Consider the following 24502-nt stretch of genomic DNA (forward strand, 5'->3'; position numbering starts at 1 on the left):
CGAAATGGTTAAATTCACCTGTTTGTTTTTTCCAAACTCAGGTGTTGACTGCAGAGGTGGAATCCGTAGGAGTAGAGCGGGACAATCTGCTGTCTGAGAAGGAATCGATCAGTCGGAGTCACTTGGAGGAGATGGAGAAGCTGCGTTTGTCTCTCAGCGAGGAGAACAACCAGCTGCGGGAGGAGCTGGAAGGACTGAGAGAGGAGAAGCAACTCAGAGAAGAGCTGGAGGACCGGGCGGAGATGCTCCAAGCTGAGGTTCATGTTAGAAAGTGTTGCACATGTTGGTCTTTACTTTGGGGCTTTAAACCTGAAGATGTTTACCTCTACTCCCACAGATAGGAGAGCTGAATATAACTCTAAAGACTCTTACTGAGCAGAACCAGCAGCAGCTGGAGAAGGTGAGGCTGGAAGGTCTGCGCTGAAGTTGTGCTCTGGGATCATTTTGGGGGAATCGTCTTTGATGCATGTTTAATGTTTTTAAGGTATCATCAACACAGGAGCTTCTAAAGACCGCCCAAGACGAGCTCTGTGAACAGAGGAGGGTGAAGTCTGATCTGGAGGAACGGATGGAGGAGAAGGAGTCTCGCTTAAGTCTAAAGGTTCATTGGAGCCATGGAAGGCTTTTGTTTTCAGAGCTGAATGATCCTTATAGCTGCTTCCTTCTCCACAGATAAATGATCTGGTGCAGAGTCTGAGGGGCGTTGAAGCTGAGAGGGATGATCTGCTCCGTGAGATGCAGACGAGTCAGCAGACCTTCAAGGAGGAGCTGCAGGAGGCGCTGAGCAGAGTTTCGTCTCTCGGCGAGGAGCGGGCTCAGCTGCAGGAGGCGCTGGAAGGCTTGAGGGAGGAGAAGCAACTCAGAGAAGAGCTGGAGGACCGGGCGGAGATGCTCCAAGCTGAGGTTCGTGTTAGAAAGTGTTGCACATGTTGGTCTTTACTTTGGGGCTTTAAACCTGAAGATGTTTACCTCTACTCCCACAGATAGGAGAGCTGAATATAACTCTAAAGACTCTTACTGAGCAGAACCAGCAGCAGCTGGAGAAGGTGAGGCTGGAAGGTCTGCGCTGAAGTTGTGCTCTGGGATCATTTTGGGGGAATCGTCTTTGATGCATGTTTAATGTTTTTAAGGTATCATCAACACAGGAGCTTCTAAAGACCGCCCAAGACGAGCTCTGTGAACAGAGGAGGGTGAAGTCTGATCTGGAGGAACGGATGGAGGAGAAGGAGTCTCGCTTAAGTCTAAAGGTTCATTGGAGCCATGGAAGGCTTTTGTTTTCAGAGCTGAATGATCCTTATAGCTGCTTCCTCCTCCACAGATAAATGATCTGGTGCAGAGTCTGAGGGGCGTTGAAGCTGAGAGGGATGATCTGCTCCGTGAGATGCAGACGAGTCAGCAGACCTTCAAGGAGGAGCTGCAGGAGGCGCTGAGCAGAGTTTCGTCTCTCGGCGAGGAGCGGGCTCGGCTGCAGGAGGCGCTGGAAGGCTCGAGGGAGGAGAAGAGGCAGCTCGGAGAGGAGCTGGAGGACAGGACACGCATGGTTGGTTATGTTTACCTAACATGGTCACTAATTATCTGAATGAAGATTTGATTTGACCTCAAAGCAACCCTCTAAATGACTCCTTCATCCGTCTGATTCCAGATGTCGGCCGTTCAGGAAAAGCTCAGCCAGCAGGAGGAGTGGAGCCTGCAGCTTCAAGAACGAGACGCTGAGCTGAAACGTGAAGTAGGTTCAAATAATTAACAGAACATTTTAAAATCTCCGCCTCCATATTTGCTGTAGGTGTCCTGCTCAGAGGCACAAACGATGAAATCTTCCTTATTTATCAGGTGCAGCACCTCGAGGAGGAGCTGCAAACGCAAACGGAGCAACAAGCACGCGCTAAAGCTGAAGCCGACGCCTCTCAGCTGGTTTGTAAACAAACTTTTTATCAAAGAAGCCTAAAAATCAGCTTCTGTACAAAATGTTTCTGCAACATCATCGAGTTGGATTCTCTAGAAATGCATCTCTTCTGTAATAAAACCGTCACGCGATTTGAAAGCTGCTTCGTGCACACAGATGCGTGTTTTGCATTAAAATAAGATGTATATATTATAATTGTCTTTCTAACATAAAACATTGTAATGTTTACCTTCTTGTTTCAGATGCTTACTGAAGCTAAAGCCACCATCTCGACCCTGAAACAGCGACTTGACGGCTTGGAGCAGAACGCCGAAGGAGTTGAGGTGATCTCGTCACAGCTGCAGGACTCCTCTTCTCAGCTTCAGGTAACAGGAACCGCCTCGGGAAGCGGCAGCAGCTCAGAGGAACAGCTGGACCAGAAGACTAATCCTGGTGGAAATGTTCTTCCAGGAGTGCTTTGGAAGATTCCAAGAATTGAAAGACACCATCTCCAAATACAAGTCGCCGGACAAGGCTCTGAGGAGACAACGCTCTCTGATGAACGCGTTGCTGAGCTCTCTGCCTAGAGCCACTGTGGCTTCCTACGGTGCCGTTCATCAGCTGGGGATGCAGACAGTACAGAGCTTCCTAGACATTCGGGTTAGTATTGAACGCATTTCCTGACCGAGATTAGGTTTAATCCGTAACGAACGAAAATAATTTTCCTTAGATGAGACTCCACCTGCAAGCAGTCGACTGCAAGAGGCTGTTTGAGGAGTTGGTGAGGAAAGACCTGGCCATTTTCGAGGAGAAGAGAGTGCAGGACCTGCTGCTGTCCAGAGCAGAAGCCCCCCCGCACGCCATCGGGGACGTGGACTTCCGCTCGCTTTGGGGACCGAGACTCTCCGAGTTGCTGGACAAACGGCGGCTTCACCTGCAGGTGAGCTGGAAGGCGATGCAGGACACGCACCTGATGGAGTGGAAATGTAGCTTTACTCGTCATAACTGCTGCAGCTTTATTACCGCTGATGTTGGTTTGTTGCAGAAGATGCAAAGCATCGCGGAGAAGCTCCAGAGCAACACGGCCGCTCATGTCGACAATGAAAGAGCTGAGATCTGTGAGGAAGAGAAGTTCACGGAGCAGCTAGAGGGGGCGATTAGCAGCCAGCCTATCAGCTTCCCTAACCTGGACTGCGTTCTGAGCCAAGAGGCGGGCCGCAGATCTGCAACCGTCCAAACGAGCAGGCTGTCTCTACAGGTGGGCTTTAACCACCTTTTTGTTTCAGTAATCCTTTAAAATCTGGGCAAAGTCTTCTAATCGAGAATTTTGGTGCAGATTTCCTTCTAACGGTGTCTGACTCGTCTCCTCTGCCTCCCGCAGCTCCTCGTAAGCGAGCAGAACAACCTGTTGGATGAGCTGAAGCAGCTGGAGGTGGAAGGAGAATCTCAGCTCAGAGAAGAGAAAAGCAAAAGTGCCACTCTGCTGCGAGCGCTGGAAGGAGCTCCTCTGAAGAAGGAGGTCTCACTGCTGAGGGACAACCAGCAGCTCGTCCTCCAGCTCCAGCGGGCTGAAGAAACCATCAAGGTGAGCCACTTTTTAGATAAGTGACCAACGCCTGTCGATCCTGAGATGAAGGAGTTCCTGAAGAGACCTCATTTTCCCCAGATGCTGCATGTACAGAAGGAAGAGCTGGAGGAAATTCGGATGGAAGCCAACCACAGCGTGTCCCAGCACAAGGAGGCCACTCAGCTCCTGCAGACGGAGCTGCAGGACAGCCGCGCCCTCGTCCAGGAGAAGGACGACACCATCCAAACCCTGAAGAACAAACTACGAGCGTCTGAAGTGAGTGGCGTTTGTTGATCTTCTTCCTTCCACTGAGCTACTTTTAATAGAAATGTTTCCCTCTTTGATTTAGACAAACGCACCGCCCAGCGCAGCCGAGCAGGAAAGACTCCGCCACAAGGTGTTCCAAATGGAGCTGAAGCTTAACTTGGCATCAGATCAACACAAACTCGAGTAAGAGCCCCTGTGGTCTTTGCTTTTGCTCCGAATGTTTGTGTCCTAAGATGATCCTCCTCACTAAACAAAAATAAACATCAGGAAACCTAAGCAGCATTTCCTCTTATAGGATCCAGAGGATGAACACCGTGTTGAGGGAGAAGGAGGCGTCGCTGCGGAGTTTGAAGGAGGCTCTGAGGAAATTGCAGCAGCAGGGAGAGGAGCCTGGTAAGTGCGTGATTGGTTAGATGCAGCAAGTTCTGCATCGGTTGAGTCTCAGAAATGTCACGGCTGAGCTCTAAAGATGACTGAAACTCGTCACCTACCGGTGCTGGTGATGTGTCACACATCTGGTGTCTGAAGGAGGGCCAGCTCCACTCCGCCCAGATACGGTAGGAAGTGTTCACGTCCGTTTTTTCAGCCCTCTTCCCAAGGCGGTCTGCTTTGGGCTGAATGATCCAACACACCCACTGTCGACTGATTAGCCTACCATTAGGGGGAGTCTCCGATTGGAGGATAGAAACAGCCAGAGGGGACTTCCTGCATGTGTGATTCATTATTCTGGATACTGAGGAATAAATATCACATCTGACTGACGACACGCACACACACAATGCAATATCGGAGTCGGTCTCCACAAGCAACACTGCCCACGAACGCTCTTTTGTTCATTTTAATGGAGACACCACGGACTTTTCCACACGTCTTTTGCCCCGCCCACATACTTGGAGACCGAGAGACCATCTAAAGGCTCAGGAACCCGTTGTAGGTGTTTTGGATTCATTAGCTGATTGGTGTGACACTTTGAGTCTAGATTATTGAACCTTTTCACCATATTCTAATGATCTGAAATCTTGAATTTGGCGTTTTCATGAGCTGTAAGTAGTAATCATCACATGTGTAATAAAGGCTGTAGTATCTGGCATGTGACGAGTATTCCGTGTGTTTTTTTAACTTTTAAGTTGAATTACTGACATAAATAAACGTTTGCATCATATTCTGAATTTTTGAGTTTCACAAATATCTTGATGCACTTAAAGTTCAAATAAAGGTTTGGAAAGAGCTATTTGTAAAGTGGCCACACCCCTTTTTCATTCTGAGGGCGTACGGTCTTAAATGTTATCAAAACGGCCTAAAAAGCCTTCTGAGGACAACGTTTATGCCGTTTTTTTTTTTTTTTGTTTTGTTTGTTTTTCCTCAGTTCTGCAGGGTAAGGAACTTTATGCTAGACTCACCAATCCCAGAGAAGTAGTGATCGAGAGCAGCATCGCACTGGAGAAGACCAAGCTGGAAGAGAAGGTCCAGCAGCTTCAGCTGAAAATTACAGAACTCGAGAGGTAAAATTGACTTTGTTTTTTGTTTTTTTGTTTTTTTTCCTCTAAAATTTTGAGATGGCTACTGACCTCTGCTCCCGTCTCACCAGCGTCGGGTTGGGTCAGAAGGCGGAGATCAGCAAGTGGAAGAGTCGAGCCATCAAGCTGAAAAGGAAGAGCAAAGCCGAGGTAGACAGGACACCGCCCAGCAGTCCCACCAAGAGGGGTTACACTTTCTCTTCAGATTCTGACCACCACCTCAACTCGCCCAAGAACAAAATCCTAGTGACTCCTAAAAATGTTCTGGAGTCTCCCCAAAAGCCGCTGGACTCTCCAAATATGTCCCTGCTTGATACCCCTAAAAACAAGTTCCTTGACATGGCTGGAGGCTCAGACCTGCTGTCCAGCGGCTTTCCCAAAGAGTTCTTTGATAACTCGAGCCTCGGAGCCTTTGCAGGTGAGCCCCACGCTTCAGCGGTCAGAGCAGCAGAATATTCCTGACGGTTTAACCTAATCTGACTCTTGTTCTCTGCAGATAAAGATGGCCCAAAGGAGGTGAGCTGGCCTTGGTCTCCCAAAGAGGAGGAGATGTGCAAAACGCAATAAGATTTTGAAATGTGCAATGTTTTTCCCTCCACTGTCTTTTTTGTTGTTTTAACCAGAAAATTAATAAAGTTTCACCCTTCAGTTCCTAACGTGGTCGGGTTTAATTGAAATCTCTTCGATGCAGAAAACCATCTTTGGCAACGCGACCGTTTCACTAGATGTTTACGAGAGAATGAAAGGAACAGATGTGGAATGTGTTTTTCTCCTACAGCTGCAGGACCAGAACTTTTTCTTAAAGAGCAAGTCACTCCAAATTGACTTTTTATTTATTTATTTTTATTTATTTTTTTGCTGATAAACTGTATAAATGAGTGTCTGATGGTGCTGCAGACACGTGTAGTCAATAATTCAGCACTTTAGTGCATCTTAGTTAAAATTTTAATTTTCTGCCCAAAACTGTCAGTGCTGCACCGTCGTCAGGTAAAAACTCAGCACTGCATTTGAATTTAAATCCGCTGTCGCTATTGGCTAAGAGGTATCCTATGATGACAGATGGTACAGTATGATGTCACAATGTCGTGAGTGTGTGTATTTGTTAGCGGCTCCACCCTCTCGGTCTGCTAGGCAACAGCGTTTGTTGCATTTTTCAAACAGGAAGTGGGAGTTGAGTAAGAATCTGGTAGGGGGTGACTTGCTCTTTAATGGAATGCAACCCCTCAAGCTTTTTTTTTTTTTTAATTAATCAGTCCAAATCCATATCAGCAGTGAAACGGGCAAATTAAGGGAGTGATTAGCAGTCGGGTGCTGTTGATTTTATGCACAAATGAAACTGATGATTGGCCATTGCTTTTTCTTTAATGCATGGCCAACAGAGACCAGATGTAAAGGAAAAGTCCTTGCTTCCAGGAAAACTTTACAGGTAGCTGCCAGTGGCCTCAGGAGTGGACATTCCTGCATGAAAATGGAGACATTCTCTAACAAAGTCCTGGATGATCTATGGGATGGAGACTGCATCAGAATAAATAAAATGGGGAAAGAATATTTAAAAGAAGCCAAAAAGCTCGTTTTAATAAGCGGAAACCTAAAAGTGACCTCATAAATCAACAATGTTCTTAAATAAAGAGCTGCAGCTTCCTGACTTTGAATAATTACTTCATGATCTGCATCCTCTCTCATCCTTTGTGTTTTGTCATGAATTCAGCCAACAGAGAGGGGCTCGTTAATCATTTCAGCAGCACTGCTCTCTCAACAGAAAGCCTTTTGTGAGACCGCAGAAGGGCCTGCGGCTTTAAAAGACGCTCATGTGTGTAATAATTATATTTAACCTAACAAAATGATTAATTTGGAGTTCCTTCAGTGGGCTCAAGTAGTCAAATTAGGTCTGAGCTGTCTGTTTTTCTCTTGCAGTAAGGTGTTTTGTTCAGTAGAGGGCAGCAGAGCTGCATCCATGCTTGAATATGCTCTGCAGCGAGGTGCAAGAGTTGTGAAATGTGCAGAGTTTATGCAATTTTACTCGGGAAAAGAACAGAAAAAATCTTCTCGCAGATCAAATAAATCAGAAATGAGTAGCTTGTTTTCTATTGTTGCTCAGCTCAGTGGCCTAGTGGTAGAGCGTCCGCCCTGAGACTGGGAGATCAGGGTTCGATTCCTGGTCGGGTCATACCAAAGACTTTGAAAAAATGGGACCCAATGCCTCCCTGCTTGACACTCAGCATTAAGGGGTTGGATTGGGGGGTTAAACCACCAAATGGTTCCCGAGCCGTGCTCACCCATCCCCCAGGGGATGGGTCAAATGCGGAGAACAAATTTCGCACACACATCAGTGTGTGTGACAACTAATGGGACTTTAACTTTATTTCTGCAGCTTTGGTACTTAAACAGAGGTGTTCTGAGCACAAAAAACACCAAAGAGTGGGTTTTTGTTGTTCATAAATAGTAAGAATAAAAACAAGTGGTTTAGTCTGCCATGAGGAGTAGAGCTGAGATAAACTGACTGAAGGGGAGAATGTGGAGCAGCAGATAGGAGGCGTAGACACAGGGCCTTTCATCCAGCCACAAAGCCAACCTTTCATGTGTGGAATTTCTCAGTCATTAATAATACATCCAGCTGTGTGCAGCTCCGTCCAGTTGGAGGTCAAAGTTCACGGTGGTCGTCATCCCAGAGAAGAGTCTGATGCTCTCACTTCCTCATAATGAGCAGTGCCATAAGAGAGTGGATTTGTTTAATGCTCTGCAGCTTGGAGGCTGCAGCTGTGAAATTCTCAGATTATGAGCATTTGTGTGTGCATGTTATTTTGGACAAGTGTGTGTGTGTGTGTGTGTGTGTGTGTGGCTGGGCATTGTGGCCAAATAGGCTGAATCCCAAATCAACGCTGCCGATTCAATCGGGGCAATTCATCAGTTAAAATAAGACACAACTAAAGTATGTGACCGCACACTTCCCCTTTCTCTCAGTCAGCTGCTGAGATATTGGAAACTGAGATTTCATTCACAAAAGGATGACACAAGATGGACATCTTGCCCTTTAATAATTGCGATATTTATTCCACTTTCTAATACATCTTCTAACTTCTTTTTAATTTGTCCTTTTTTAAGTTGAGTTCAGATAATTACTTTGACATTTTGGGGCTCGCTCTGTGAGTAAATCAAGCTGAGCAGTCAAGCGATGAAAGAGCATAAAGATTTGTAGATATTTTATCCATCTGCACTTTGAAGATAGTTCATAAGCTCGCGATTATGAATCTGTTAGCATAGAAGCAGTTGAGGTTTAGCTGCTCTATCAAATTTTGACCAAAAACACGTGCAATTGTGAAATGTTGCAAGATTTTGTATGATTTGTTAGCATTTGGAGAATGTGCTGTGAAAAACTGTATCTGTGAAGATGCCAAATCTGGTATTTAATCTCTGCAGTGGTTTATAACGGGTGTGTAACGCTTTGTACGAGTTTGGACCAGATCTTAAAGAGCAAGTTACCCTCAAATCAACTTTTTTTTGTTGACAAACTATATAAATGAGTGTCTAATTTCTCTGTAGACACGTTCAGTCAATAATTTGGCAATTTAGTGCATCTTAGTTAAAATTTAAATAATCTGCCTATAATAATGCACCGTCGTCAGGCAAACACTCAGCACTGCATTTGAATTTAAATCTGCCATCGCTATTGGCTAAGAGGTACACTATGGCTGTGTCTCAATTCGGGGTCTGCATCCTTCGTCGGCCGGTTACGTCACAGCGCCGCGACCAGGCCTGTCCCAATTCGAAGACTCCTTCAAATGCGGTCGATGAATTCGGCCTTCTTTTCGCTTGAATGAAGGATGGGTCCGGTGTATCCTTCAATGGTTTACATTTCCCAAGATGCCTTGCGGGCCGGACGGTAGAACTTTTAAAAACAATGGCAGACAGTGAAGCGGGAGCTGTCGGAGAGGATTGCGCATATAAATGTCAGTATAAACTTGAAAACTGTTAGGTTAAGGACTTTTTGTGATACATGAACGTTATTTTAGTTAGAAATGTTACAGTAAAAGTGCTTGTATTGCGGTCTCGGCTCGTATGTTCGGCCGCTCGGTGTCGTACTTCTCCCGCTACGTTTCCCCCTGATTTGAATAGAAGTTTGTATTTTAGGGACAAAAGAGAAAACCAGGGAATTTATTAAGCTTAGGGCGGAGATGGACCACATGATCACCGGAGCAAAGTATTCGGCGGCTGTGGCATGGAGGTACAATAACATCTCATATTTTAAAAACTCGTTTGAGTTTAGTTTTTTCTGCGAAAACATGAAAGGAATAACCCGTTGTCCTCTTTTCTCTTCCTGTTTCTTTTCTTACATGTTTGTTAAGACTATTCTGGAGAAAATGGGCATCCAGGGGAAGGTGACCGCGATGACCAGCTTCTGGAGCTGATCAGGGAGGACATGAGGCTGCAGAGGGAGGCAGAGCAGCAGAGGGTGCAGGAGAGAAGGAAGAACTTTGACAGCTTTTTACTTTGCTAGAAAAAAATGGTTAATAAAGATTAAACATGTACATATAAAAGAAATGTCTAAATAAAATGAGTTCTCTATTAAACTGTTGAATTTTATTTTTGTTTACAAATGAGAATTGTTTAATATTACAGAGTATCCGCTGGGTCTTGAAAAGTCTTAAAAGGTGATAAATCGGTTTTGGTCAAATTAAGACCCTTAGAAAGTATTAAAAACTATTATCACATCTTTGCTCAGGCTCAGCTTGCCGAAAGTATTTTCTCTGAATTAGCTCTCCGACAGTCAAGGAAATGATTAAAAAGCTAAATAAAACTTCGAGCTCCATCGTTTAAAGTTCCTTCTCCCTTCTGCTCAGCGGTTCCACGGTTGCTAGGCGATGGAACGTTCGCCGAGGGAGTGGCGGGAATTCATGAAGGCTAGGCCTGTCCAAATTCACAGCCGTTAACATCTGGTCTACTCGGCTGACTGAGGACCCAGCCCACGTCGGGCGAGTAGGCTGGGTCCTTCGAAGGATGCAGACCCTGAATTGAGACACAGCCTATGATGTTAGATGGTACATTATGATGTCACAATGTTGTGAGTGTGTGTATTTGTTAGTGGCTCCGCCCTCTCGGTCTGCTAGGCAACAGCATTTGTTGCATTTTTCGAACAGGAAGTGGGAGATGAGTAAGAATCTGGCAGGGGGTGACTTGCTCTTTAAAGGCCAGTCTTTGTGGAAGTATCGTGAGTGTTTGGGTCAACATGCGGCCACTCGGGCCGTCAAACAGGTGAATGAACCTCACTGATCACCACTCAGCTAAGACTGGCTAAGTTTAGAAGGGAATTCAGGATGAGAAGATCAACTTACCCACTCTCTTTCTCTCTTACACACACACTCACACACACACACACACACACACACAATCAGAAACATGTTCATAGACTGAAGCACTTTCTTTCATTTCAGCAAATAGTAAACTGTAGTTTTAGTTTAAATTCTCTTAGACTTGCACCGGCCCGTCGGCAGAATGTCACTTTCACTTCATCTTTCCTGCATCCTCATTTCACTTCCTTCAAAGGAACGAGTGAGACAGCCGTCCAGACAGACACCCCGCATGCCCCGCCTCCATCCTGACAAGATATAAACAGGACACCTGCAAAAAGCAAATGTGTGTGTGTGCGCGCGCGCATGTCTTGGTGTGTGTATCCACTTTTCACCTCACCCAACCCAGAGCATTAATCTTCTGGAGAGGTGGTAGTCACCACGCTCTCACACTGACACTGCACACAAACTTCACCACGCGGGGGGAGGCGAGGCAGTCAAGCAGCTCGGGATAATAGAATCCAAACAACAAGGTTAGAGGAGAGAGAAGAAGTGGAAGCGCCTGGAGCCCGACTGACTAATCAGCGAGGAAATTAGAAATGAGAGCAGGGTGAAAATCTAAAGTGGAGGGAAATGGGACAGAGGTGAAATTGAAAACAAACAAAAAAAACAGCGAGCAGGTATTACTTAACACTTCCTGTAAGTGTGGGCGTCGGCGTTTGTCCTTCAGATCTGGAGAACAAAACGTTTTCTTGAAAAGCAAACACACACTGCCTCTGATTGTTCCGGTGGTTTTACAATAGGGCCTTATTAATATTTGCAATGAGGGACGATGCAAAAAGCTTAAGAAGCAAAGATTTAACTGTTCCTGTAAGAAACACCAGTCCCTGACTCGATTTCTGCAGCAGGAAGCTGAAATGTCACTCTGTGGATTTAATGGAAGGCTATATGACCTTCCCTTGGTACATTTCTGCCTTTAAACACCTAAACCAATAAGCAGCAGTAATAAAAGAGCAAAACATCTGAGTGTCACCTGCTAGGCATGCATAGCGGATCTGCTGAGTGATCCGAGAGGACAGACGTCCCACTGGAAGACAGGATCTTGATAATTTATCTGCGGTGGATCATTAACACGGACAGGCTGGAAGTACAAAGCATGACGTGACGGTACGCAAACCCTAACCCTACGCAAACGCTCAATGATGTAACGATTACATTTACATATTATTCAATGAACCATAAAATGTGAGATTCCATAGGAAATATGAATTCAATCTTATGGATCTTTGGATAACTTAAACCAGAAGATTGGAACTTTTTATTGCAGGGATTATGTAACCACTTCGTATTAATTCAGAGACAACAGAAAGAGAGTCAAGTTTTAAAAGTTTAAAGATTTATTGCTAAACAAATTAAAACTAGACTGACTTTAAACACTTAATATATGGTGTAACTAATGCAACGTGATGAAGGAGCTATTCCTCAAAGGTTATTTAACTTTTTCCACTGTTCCCTCTGACACAGCGCCAGAGTGCATGAAACAGCCTCAAGGTCATGCATATTGCTTCTAAACTGTTTACTTTCCAGCAATGAAGACAGAAGATGAAGAGACTCTTTTCTTTTCTTTTATCAAATCAAAGAACTCTATTTTCAATAAAGCTAATCAAAACAACTGTTAGTCAATAATACAATGTGCTCGATCTGTGAAATCACAATGTTATGATTAATATGTTTTAATAAGTGATATGACTTAATCTAGTTCACTAGACACACTGATACACTAAGGTAAATAATCGCATGACACATTGCTGTACTGACCCAATCAGAACCTTCCTAGTCTGAGGCGTGGCATAGTCTCTGTGGTGTTTATTAAATCTGTCAGCTTTGATTCGTCCAGAATCAAAAACATCCAGATTAATAATCCAGTTCCAACGCCATCTTAAATTCAGTTCTCAAGATCTCGTTCTCAAGATCCCATGAAGTTCACCGCATGTTAAGTGAAGTATGGACCGGCCATCTATACTTCTCTTTTTAAGCTGAGAACCATCAAGCTGGGAAATTCCATTGTTACCAACCAAGCAACGGTTCCTTTCAGAATAAAAGCTGAACTCGCTGACCCAAGGAGGGTCCCATTTTTGACGCTGTGAACACCTGTCGCTTTTTACCTGGAGACAATCCAAAGACTTGTTTGTCGTACTGTCGACGCTGCTTCAACGGCTCCAGTACCAGCGGAGGGTCCATGGACCTGGCATCTGGATCTGTACAGAGGTCTCACTGAGGGTATGTGGATGCGACACAAATGGCGTCTCATGTGTTTATGACTACGAGTCTCAAACTCTGATCAGTTAGGTGCAAAACATCATCTCCCACTGAGAATTTGTTACTCCGGATGCGAGGGTTGTGAATTTGACACTCATTCACCACACACCATTCACCTCACACTTCATTCAAACAGAACATCCATCATTAGAGTGTTAGTCTTGTTAAATTGTTTAAAATTATTTAGTAATAAATTTCCTTAAATGTTTGAAAGTCTCTCTCTTCTCTCGTCTCTCGGTTAATACAAGGTGTTATTTTAAAATCCCTGCATTAAAAAGATCCAATCTTCTGATTTAAATAGCCCAGTGTCCATGAGATAGATTTCATACTCGATATGAAATTGAATGTCTTATGGTCCTTAATTAAATGTAATTAACATCTATCATTACACTAAGGTGAAGTAAGACTGAGGATGGTGTATGTGTGAAATGTTGTTCAGAACCAGCAGATCCGGAGAAACGATTAGTTCTGATGGGAGTGAAGATGATGTTTCGCGCTAAGCTTGGTTTGGAGATTATAACACACTTTGAGACGCCATTCTGCCGGCCTACGTACCATTTGCGGAAGTCCCCGTTAGATCAGGAATGTCGAGGTCCAGCTTGACCTTCTCTGGAACCGAAGCCTGTAGATATGCAGCGGTTGTCGACCAGACCAGTCTTGAGATACTTCTGGGTCACGACAATTTTATTGGCATCTAGCAAGACCCAAAAAGGGGGTCGTGATAGTTAAGCTTTTATTCTGAAAGGAACCGTTGCAGCAGGTGGAACATGCAACAGATTTTATCCAGCTTGCCGTTGGGTTCTTTCGGCTGAAGAGGAAAGTTACGGATTGGCCACTCCGATAACTTCTCTAGAAAGCTTCGAACTTAACTTAAGATGACGTAGGCATAGTTTTATAATTTGGATGTTTTGATTTACGGTCGAATCAGAAAGGGACACCAAGAGGGGATTTACCAAGCACCACCAAAACCACGCCTCGCGTCAAATCTGGAAGGCTCTGATTGGATCAGAAAAAGGAAATGTGTCATTTGATTCTTAACATTATGTGTGATCAGTCTCTAGTGGAAACATTTAAAGTTATATTACTTATTATAACTACTGATCATAAACATTGTCATTTCACAGATTGGTTCACATTTTATTATTGGACTAATACTTTGTTTGATTAGCTTATTAAAAATAGAGTTCTTCTGATTTATTAAAAGAGAGTCCTTTGTCTTCATTCTTCTCTTGAGCTGGAAAGTAAAACACAGTTTAGGAGCATGTCTGTGAAGGTTCTCAGTCATCCAGGTCATTGTAGTCTAATGAGCTTTGAAAGAAAAGCGTCTGGACTTCTTTGAGTTGCTTGAAGACGTTTCACCTCTCATCCGAGAGGCTTCTTCAGTTCTAGGGTCAAATGGTGGAGAGTCCCAGATTTAAACCCAGTGGGAGTTTTCCCCCCAAAGAGGGAACAAAAGACCCCCTGATGATCTTCCGGATGATCAGTTTAGGAGCAGAGCATGAGACCTTGAGCAAGATCTCATGCAGATTAGGTTTGTGTCAGAAACTTCTGGTTTTGCTTTGAGCAGAGCAAAACAGAGCAGGGCCTTTTAGGTCAGAAATGGACAATTCATCACGGTACAATGAAATCAATAAAATACTTCTAAACGGTGGCATAGCACTGGAAAAAGGATTTATGTTGTGGAAGGCATGAAGAAAAATGTAATCACCTTTTAGACATATGCAAAAACATGATTTGGTAACACTTTACAATAAGGGACCCTTTATTGACGTTACCTAGTGCATTATAAGCTTTAATAAACTATTAAAGGTGTGGGACACTCGTTTGCATTGGTCTCTGGTAGGAATGAATGCCTTGCAAGATGTAATTGGCACAAAAGAAGCCCAGAAGATCAGCATGGACAAGACTGCTGCAGCAGGGATTTTTTATATTTGGAAATTTTGCCTATGGGCTGCGCAGTGACGCAGTGGTTAGAGCTGTTGCCTTGTAGCAAGAAGGTCCTAGGTTCACTTCCCGGCCTGGGATCTTTCTGCATGGAGTTTGCATGTTCTCCCTGTGCATGCGCGGGTTCTCTCCGGGTACTCCGGCTTCCTCCCACAGTCCAAAAACTTGACTGTTAGGTTGATTGGTCTGTCTAAATTGTCCTTAGGTGTGAGTGTGTGTGTGTGCATGATTGTTTGTCCAGTGTGTCTCTGTGTTGCCCTGCGATGGACTGGCTCTCTGTCCAGGGTGTACCCTGCCTGATTGCCCGTTGACCGCTGGAGATAGGCAAAATGGGTGAATCCATAAATGTTCAGTGACAGTGTGATGTAGATCTGTCAGGCTTTCCTAATCCTAGAGTTTCACCGTCTAGTTTCTAACAGAAGCTAATGCAGGAGATAGGTGTAAGAGACCATTTTCATGTTCAGCCTGCATGTTAAACTCAGAGTGACCGATTATGAATAGAAATAATCATACAAAATGCTGCTACTTAACAAATAAAATAAAATAAAATAAAAAACACTTTATTAATCCCAGAGGGAAATTGATTGCTGTAGTAGCTCAGAATAATAATAATAATCAAGTCATCAAAGAGGTGTATATTACAATGGCTGTTGGCAGGAAGGATCTCCAGTAGCGGTCAGTGTTGCAGCGAAACTGAAGAAGCCTCTGACTGAAGACACTCTTCCGTTGTCGGACAGTCTTGTGAAGAGAATGCTCAGGGTTGTCCATCATTTTCTTGGTTCTCTGGAGAATCCTTCTTTGCATTATCTCCTCCAGCGGTTCCAAAACTGCCGAAACTCTGGCTGAGTCCTTGAAAGGGCTTGGAGTTTCTCCATCTTGTTGGCCAGTGATCTCACATTGCCCATTATGATCGATGGAAGAGATGGTTTGAATTTCCTCTTTCTCTGTCTCCGTTTTGCTCCCGCTCTGCAGCCACGCTTCTTGCGTTTTAGCGTTTTAACTCATTTGGGATTTGTGGCTTCAGTTGAGGTATTATTTCAACCTTTCCAATGTTAATCAGCTGCCCCTGATTGTAAACCAGCTTGTTGCCATGGTTACGCATCATAACAAATGCTTAAAAAGTGAAAAAAGCTAAACAATTGCAGTAAAAATCCTCCAAGCTTCGCAGCACCAGAAACAGAAATGTCCAAAAAAAATAGTTTTTCTTGAGATACTAGAAGAAAAAATGCCCAAGAAAAGGCAAAACTTACATATAGTCAACAGAGCTACTCCAACATGCAGCCACCCAGAGCAGCGCAGTTCTTGTTGTGGCCAGATTTATGGTGGTTCTTTCCTCCTGTGGGAAGTTTTCTGAACTTACAGCCCTTTTCCTTCAGTTTTCTCCGTGTCTGGTTTGATGACGTCACTTTCGTGAAGCGCATTTGTAGTCCTGGACTTATTGTCCCCCCCCCCCCCCCCCCCCGTTCAAAAATGAGCGCATTCTTGGTATCAAAATGTGTCTTTAAAATTCACAGACATCATATGTGAAATCCATGCTACAAAACAAGCGGAATTAGAAAATAGCGTTTTTAGCCCAGTTGACTTGCAGTCAGTTTTTTTTTTTCGTTCTTCTGGGGTCCCATGATCCAGAAGTAGATGGGCGTGACTTAGGCTCCCTAATATGTAATACATTACTAGGCAGCTCTTTGTCCTATAACCTTAATAGTTAACTATAATGGTGACATTAATAAACTGACCTTTAATTCCATTTTCGGTTCTTTTTAAAACACAGTAAAGGTTTTTCTTTATCTTGCTGACGTACGTTTCGTTTGCCAACTGCAAAACATCCTCAGAGCTGACGCTGATGGTGGCGTCACCTCCTACTTTGTTTATTCGCGGGCAGCAGAGGACGTTGTCGCCTCTGCTGCCCGCTCTCCCCTCTCCGATGATGCAGTCCCATGCGCGATCCAATGAGTAAACTCCATCAATAAATGGATAAATAAATGAAGTAGGAAGTGACGCCACCATCAGCGTCAGCTCTGAGGAGGTTTTGCAGTCGGCAAACGAAACGTACGTCAGCGAGGTAAAGAAAAACCTTTCCTGTGTTTAAAAAAAAAGGAATTAGAAACCAAACACAGTAAGAACACACCAAAGATGTTTAAAGGGACCTTTATTGTAAATTTGTGGTTTAAAATGTAATTTTTATAATTTGCTGTGAATGTGCTCATCAAAAAAACTTTAAAACTATTTCATTTAAAACATTCGAACAACATTTACTTCAAACGTTTCGCAGATTATAACTTTCTTAAAAACACAGATGACTTCTCCGGTTTTTCTGAAAATCTGAAACATTTTTTTCTTTGAACTTTATCTGTTGTCAAAAAAACAATTTTGGGATCTGATCCTTTTTCATTGCTCGGTTGCTGGAAGTCACTTAGAGAGATTACAAAACAGTCTGGCTCAGTGACTTGGTGAAAGCAAAATGATAAAATCAGAGTTGATGCAGACTTTTTTTTTTAAGAGTGCAGTAGTTCAGATAAGGTCACTCTTACAATAAAACAGGAACTTTCCACGTTAAAAAGAAACATATAGCACCTTTATGCATATATCTTGTCTGAGAAAAATCAAAGGCCAAAGTGTGTTTCAATACGCAGCGCTATTTTATAAACTCAAATTGTATCACTCCTGCTGCATCCAGGAGTAAAATCCAGCAAGAATTTCTTAAAAATTCCTGCAAAAATCAAAACCGCATTTTACAAAAAGTAGAACTAAATTCCGCTCAGTTCCATTCGGTGTAATGAGAGAAATTCTGTCAAACTTACAAGAAAAAAAGCTGCAACTGACTATTTTAGTTTGTTTTACACATTGATGGAATGGAATGGAATGAAGTACAAGTACGTAATCTTCTTGAGGGCTAATTTCACTCCCCAACATTTTAAACAATTATTCGTTCTTTCCACTCCACTATATTGCTGCCACTTGGCCAGATTGTCATTTTAAATGAGAAAGAGTTGTATTCAACTCATCCATCCATTTTCTAAACGGTTTCAGAATTAAAAGTACTTTAAATTGCATTTTGTCTGACCTCCACCCCTGTCCCGATCCGGGGGGGGGGGGGGGGGACAAAAAGATGCCGTGGCTTCTTAGGGGTACGAGAAATAACTTCTGGGTTGCTCCTGTTTACTGACTCAGTTCTTTTAACAGCTCTGGAGCTTTTTGCCGGCCGGTGTTGCAGCGTGGTTAACGACATACTAGAATTAACGCTGTTTGCTATCAGCTTTGTTAGATTCTGAAGAAGATCAAACGAGTTAGCAAATGAAGCTTCTATCATGTATAAATATCTAGGATATTAATATATTCGATAGAAGTTCATACGCCAACAAGCTTGGTCCATATTTAATCCAAAGATTAATCTTTAATTTAAGATAATTAAATTTTAGCAAAAGTTTATTTATTGAATCAGAAGCTTAAAGGAATCTGTTGGGTAATTAGTATTTTCGATAACCCTTTACCTGAAATAAACACATCAAATACAAAGAGGAGTTCGTTTTACACTGTCTCACCAGAACAGCGGAGAGGAGGCGATGCACAACTCCCTCCGGAGCCGATTCCATCGTCTCCCCCACCCCTCTCAGCTCAACAGAGGTTTTTATTGAACAATGGAATGGAGGGCGGGCCTTCCTTGAGTTTCAGTTCCTTGAGTACAGACTCATCTCCTAGGAAACCATATTCCAGAGATAACAGCACAGCAGGCTTACAGAGGAATCATTTACAGCGGAACTACACAGTCAAAATACACACACAACTCCTCAGCTGGCCGGGGTAACTTAATCAACACATATTGTTTGGACCTTCATCTTGTCTCAGGAAGTTGGGTGATCACAGAGGCCATTCTTCACCACTCTAAAATGTGATCAAAGAAGATCGATGACCTTTCGCTTAAACAAATACTTATCTTGTCGTGCAACGTTCTTTAGGCCTCAAAAAGGTACATTAAATACAGGAAAAAACCTATCAGAATCTTTGCTTATTCAATAACCAAAATATGCACCATTCTGTGTTTCATTTCAAAGAAGAGTTTTTAGGTTTTAGAAAGTTAAGAATTTATTACTAACACTTTTCAAAATGACAATTTGTAACAGCTTGATATTAAAACTTGTTATTAAAAGCTTTACCTGTGTCTGAATGAAAAGCTAAAATGAAATGCGAGGTTTGGATGCGTGAATGAATCTCAGAAGGTTTCTTTCAGAGAGAGAAAACGTTCTGGGTAGAAAAACGTTGTTTTGCAGCTAACTGAATTGTTTCTTAGAGAGAACAGCATCAGACGCCATCTGTCGGGAAGTCTACCTCACCCAGTTCAGGAGACCCTCTGGTGGATCCAAGATGTCAGGTGGAGATGATGTCCTCCGGACACGAGGTTGGTAGAGGGACCTCGGTACGACTCAAATCAGTCCTGAGATGTCTCCGTGCGTCACAATGACTGATGAAACTATTTGCTTTGTAATTTTGTAAATGAGCTGTTTTTTAAGGATGCAGCAACACATTTTAGTCTGGTACAGACTCAAAAAAGGGTGATGTGATCATTTTGCAGAAACACATCTAAATGACCAAAATAAAACCTTTAAATGAATGCAGTTTCATAAATTACATGTGCTTTTTGTAAATATTATTGCATATGTAGAGGCAAATACACACAGAAATGTGAAAAAGGAACAATAATGCACTTCTCAAGATGAAAAAATCACGAGGCGCTTCGCAAGAACAGAAACTAAAGAAATAAAATTCAAAAATGATTTAAAAAATATCTTAAAGGGGCATTATGGAAGTTTGACAGCCAAAACATGTATAGAAATAATACATTTCTTCTTCATACATTCTCCTGCAATGCCCTGGTCCTGTAGAATGAGCCCTGGCATTTTTACTGTGATTGCCTGTTTTTCTGTAAAATCACAGAAAAAGAGAGATGCTCGGGTCGAGCAGGCTGCTTCATGCGCGTTCACGCTCAGGCATCGCCCGTAGCATTTGCTATCAGTAGCTTTAGCAGCAGAGAGAGAGGCAGTGCCACTTTGTCGCTGTTCCTAACGCCTAGTGACAAAGCTAGCTACATTTCTGAAGACCCTTAGCTACTTTCTGTAGAACTTTATTTTAGATTTTTACTTCAAATTAGCAACAAAATAGCCATTTTCGCTCCGAACCGTTCTTTGAACGTTGTTTCAGCTGCCATCAAGGATATAAATGTTACAGATACAAAAGACATCACTGGTGCTTTAGCTCACCTTGTGAGATGTCGGACTCTCGCGCAGAACACCCGGGTTCGAGTCTGGATGTGAACATAGTTTATTTAGAGTTTCTTTTTTACATTAATGGTATATTTTTTTACAGTAAGATGCCCAAATTTTTATTTGAGACTCGCCGAACGGCATTGAATTCACAGATAAAAAAGATGTGGGTTCAACTTTCATTTTGGAACAATTTTTCAAGCAAGGGAAGGGAATGATCTGAGCATGCAGGAGGACTGACCCATCTTAAACCTTTGTCGGCTGTGCTGAAGAGAAAGGTACAGAACCAAATTATTTAATTAATTAGCTGCACATTCTCCTGTCCTTCACCCCCCCCCCCCCCCCCCCCCCCCACACACACACACACACACACACGCACGCACGGGACTGTCTCAGCTGTTATTTTTGTTAAGGAGTGTGCACGTACAGCATGCGCACCTCATGCACGAGCCTCCTTTTGAAGCTGCCGTTACGCTTTTGGCCTGAGGGGGCAATCGCGAGCATAAAAATTCAAAACTCCGTAAAGTCCCTTTAAAAACAAGAAAAGCAAAAAATTGTTTTAAAAACATGTGAGAACATGTACAAAAGTAAGCAAATACACATCTGACTGATTTTCTATTTATTTCACTGAAGTATTTATTTGATGCCATTAAGAGCAGAAATAGCATCTACTGCTGCTGAAAATCTGAAGAGAAAATTAAAAGTATTATTCATTTAAAATATAAATCATATTTTTTCCATAAATGTGTCCAGTCTTGAGGTGCTGCTTAGTGCTGGAGCGGATTAATTCTCCCGGTACTTTCAGTTTGAACAGAAAACATTAAAATCTGAGAGAGTCGTTCCACGCGGCTTTAACTTCTTTGGTTACTGCCGGGGACTTTTTGTTGCAGAGGCAGCGCAGCAGGATGTTTAAGGAAATCCATTCCAATTCCTTTTCTGTTTTAAAACATAAACACCGCTGGATAAACACCAGCAGTTTAATGACCACAATTCACGTCTGATCTAAACAAACGTGAATCTTCATAGCAGGATGTGGATGTCTCCTAATCCCTCACAGAAACACACGCTGCAGAGATGAGCAGCTTTCTGATTGTAAAGGCTGCAAAAATAAAGATTTTGTCGTGTTCTCTTGATTTATTTCACATTTGACTGGTCCACATAGTTCACAGCTTCCTGTTCTCACACTTCTTTGCTCCTCCCCTTTTCTCAGAGCAGCAAAATCCGTTTTATTCAACAACTCCTTTTTTTTTGAAAGACAACACTTCCTATTGCATAACTCTTATCAGCCTGTCCATCATCTGTGCTCTGAGAGACTCTCCTCACAAATCCAACTGTTTGCAATGCTGCATCCTGTGATTTCTGCAAAACAAAAGCATTTTTTTTTTTACTTTGAAACACAAAACTCAAAACCGCTTTACTGTTAAGCCTATTGATTAAAGTCAACAGGACACAAATAGGATGCAGTTCTGGCTGAATAATTACAACGCCAAAGCACCTTTTATGTATTTAGTCTGGGTTAAACTGCTTGATGGCATCATTTTTGACCCTGCTGCATTTAACCGAAGCCTCAGGTTGGTGAATGTCAACCGATCGTTCACACTGATCAATGACGGCTTCAAGAAGCAACAGAAAAACAACAAGAGGCCAGACAAGAGCGGCTGCAGAGATAGTGATCATAAATGACGTGAGAGCCAAAATATGATGGCCTCGCCTCTGTCGAACACACCCTCCTGCAGTCGCTCTTCCGCTTCCATCTAAATCATGCACGACTTGGATGCAACACCTTCTTTGGTTATTGTTCCTGGCAGCAGTCCTAGGAAGTCACAGGCATGACTTTGGAGTCTTGCACAAGGTTCAAAACTGTGATCACTCTTAGTCATTCCTGCAGGTCAGTGTGGAGCAGAGCGAGGGAATCCATGTAATCTAGCTAATAAAGCTAATCAAGCTATGTAATCTGAAACTTGTCCCCAAATTGAGTTGGTGTTAGCTCTGATGTCATTTTATTCTTCACTCTTAAATTCTGCTGTTAAATGCAAAAACATCCTACAAAGTATTAAAGATGTGGTTCACTTGTTTAATCAATGCATTTGCAGTGGTCTCTAGTAGGAATGAATGCCTTGTAAAATATACAGAGGGAGGTGGGGGCTTCAATTGCTTGATTCCAGCCAGGGGTGCGAGTGAGTAGGGTGCCCCGATTCTCAAATGCAGGAGTTGATCATGCCCCTTTTGAACCCTTCACCCATATCTGCGTCAATGCAGACTTGGACGAAGGTTATTACCCACATCTTAGGTGTGTTCTTGCTGTGTCTTTGTAAATCCATGCTTTCGTTCTTTTTTAAACACAGAAACAGTTTTGTTTACCTGTTTGTAGCTACGGTTTCGCCGACAGCTGCCGGCTTCTTCAGGCTGACGCTGATGTGGGACCATGAACAGGGACGACGGAGTTTACACGCTGGACCACGCATGGGACTGCATCGTCGGAGAGGGGAGAGCGGGCAGTAGAGGGCGACAACGTCCTCTGCTGCCCGCAGATAAACGGAGAAGGAAGTGACGCGCCACCATCAGCGTCAGCCTGAAGAAGCCGGCAGCTGTCGGCGAAACCGTAGCTACAAACAGGTAAACAAAACTGTTTCTGTGTTTAAAAAAGAACGAAAGCATGGGGTTATTACCCACAATTGCTGTGTGAGAACGTGTATCACTTTATATATATATATATATATATATATATATATGTGTGTGTGTGTGTATGTGTATATATATAAATATAAATATATAAATATATATATATATATATATATATATATATATATGTGTGTATGTGTATAAATATAAATATATATATATATATTTATATATTTATATTTATATATATACACATACACACATATATATATTTATATATTTATATTTATATATATACACATACACACACACATATATATATATATATATATATATATATATATATATATATATATATATATATATGTGTGTGTGTGTATGTGTATATATATAAATATAAATATATAAATATATATATATATATATATGTGTGTATGTGTATAAATATAAATATATAAATATATATATATATATTTATATATTTATATTTATATATATACACATACACACATATATATATATATATATATATATATATATATATATATTTATATATATATACTTATACACACATATATATATATATATATATATATTCATCTCTGCTGATACTTGCTAATGTGTGACTGGCCATTCTTGCCACCTGTGTACTTGGATAAAAGCACGTCTAGGCTGTGGTTTTATACATATTTTTTGTATACTTCCTGTAAACATGGACGTAATTTGTGTGTGTGTGTGGGGGGGTGGGGGGGGGTGCGTCTGCAGTATGTTAGCTGTTCCTTGAACTGCGCTTTTCTGGACTGAGATGTCTGATGTTTTTCTGCTTTACTGCCCCGATGATCACGGGCATCACCGATGTCTTCGCTCTCCAGACTTTCTCAAGTTCTTTTTTAGGCCCCGGTGCTTCTCTAGTTTCTTGTGTTCCTTTTTCCTTATATTTCCATCACTTGGTATTACCACTGCAACCACAACAGCTGTCCTCCGTTGTCCAATGTACGGTTGGTTCGCCAATGTTGTCAGTCTGGATCTGGAAGTCCCACTGGAGCTTGGTTCTCTTGTTCTCTACCACCTTAGGGGGTGGTACCCACTTTGACCTTGGTGCTTCCAGTTCATACTCTGCACAGATGTTTCTGTACCCCGGGGATATTCGATTCCAGGCCTGGAGGGCTGGAACCCAGCACGTTTTAGTTTTACCTCTGTTTCAACACACCTGATTTCAATCAATGAACAGGCTTCTCCATAGCCTGAGAGCTGAAGGCACAGGTGAGTCAACCACTGAATCAAGTGTGTTTGAGCAGACAAACCACTAAAATTTGCTGGATACCGGCCCTCCAGGACTGGAATTGAATAGCCTGGCTGTACACGATGCCAGCCACTTGGTTGTGGCGTTCCATGAACGCTTTCCTTGCCAGCATCTTACACCCTGCAGTTATGTGGTGGATTGTCTCAGTGGCCTATTCGTATAGCCTTGGGCATACACCCTGGTTATATATATATATATATATGTATATGTATATATATATATATATATATATATATATATATATATATATATGTATATATATATATATATATATATATATATATATATATATATATATGTATGTGTGTGTGTGTGTTACCTTTTGATTGTAAAAAGAAAATCCTGATAATGTTTACACACACACACACACACACACACACACACATATATATATATATATATATATATATATATATATATATATACAGGGTATCTGCAGGTTTAAGGGAGCCAAATTTAAGACCTTTTTTAAGGCCACTTAGACCAAATTTAAGCTATTTTTTATAATTAAATTTAAGCTTTATTTTCCAGCTATTGC

At 42.4% G+C, this 24502-nt stretch overlaps 1 protein-coding gene across 1 annotated transcript in view; it reads left to right on the forward strand.

Annotated features, from left to right (window-relative positions):
- Window positions 1-5889, forward strand: part of cenpe (centromere protein E) — a 34917-nt gene extending 29028 nt beyond the window's left edge. Inside the window, exons 33-52 of the mRNA XM_015951074.3 lie at window positions 42-257; window positions 338-400; window positions 485-601; window positions 673-903; window positions 984-1046; window positions 1131-1247; window positions 1319-1540; window positions 1643-1726; window positions 1831-1911; window positions 2146-2268; window positions 2354-2542; window positions 2613-2822; window positions 2928-3140; window positions 3264-3467; window positions 3549-3725; window positions 3799-3899; window positions 4012-4109; window positions 5083-5218; window positions 5305-5651; window positions 5730-5889. Of these exons, the coding sequence (XP_015806560.1) occupies window positions 42-257; window positions 338-400; window positions 485-601; window positions 673-903; window positions 984-1046; window positions 1131-1247; window positions 1319-1540; window positions 1643-1726; window positions 1831-1911; window positions 2146-2268; window positions 2354-2542; window positions 2613-2822; window positions 2928-3140; window positions 3264-3467; window positions 3549-3725; window positions 3799-3899; window positions 4012-4109; window positions 5083-5218; window positions 5305-5651; window positions 5730-5800 (3063 nt within the window). The 3' untranslated portion in view covers window positions 5801-5889. The remainder of the gene's footprint in view (window positions 1-41; window positions 258-337; window positions 401-484; window positions 602-672; window positions 904-983; window positions 1047-1130; window positions 1248-1318; window positions 1541-1642; window positions 1727-1830; window positions 1912-2145; window positions 2269-2353; window positions 2543-2612; window positions 2823-2927; window positions 3141-3263; window positions 3468-3548; window positions 3726-3798; window positions 3900-4011; window positions 4110-5082; window positions 5219-5304; window positions 5652-5729) is intronic.
- Window positions 5890-24502: the final 18613 nt, after the last annotated feature.

Source organism: Nothobranchius furzeri, chromosome 13, assembly GCF_043380555.1.
Source record: "Nothobranchius furzeri strain GRZ-AD chromosome 13, NfurGRZ-RIMD1, whole genome shotgun sequence".
In the NCBI taxonomy this organism is placed as follows: Eukaryota; Metazoa; Chordata; class Actinopteri; order Cyprinodontiformes; family Nothobranchiidae; genus Nothobranchius; species Nothobranchius furzeri.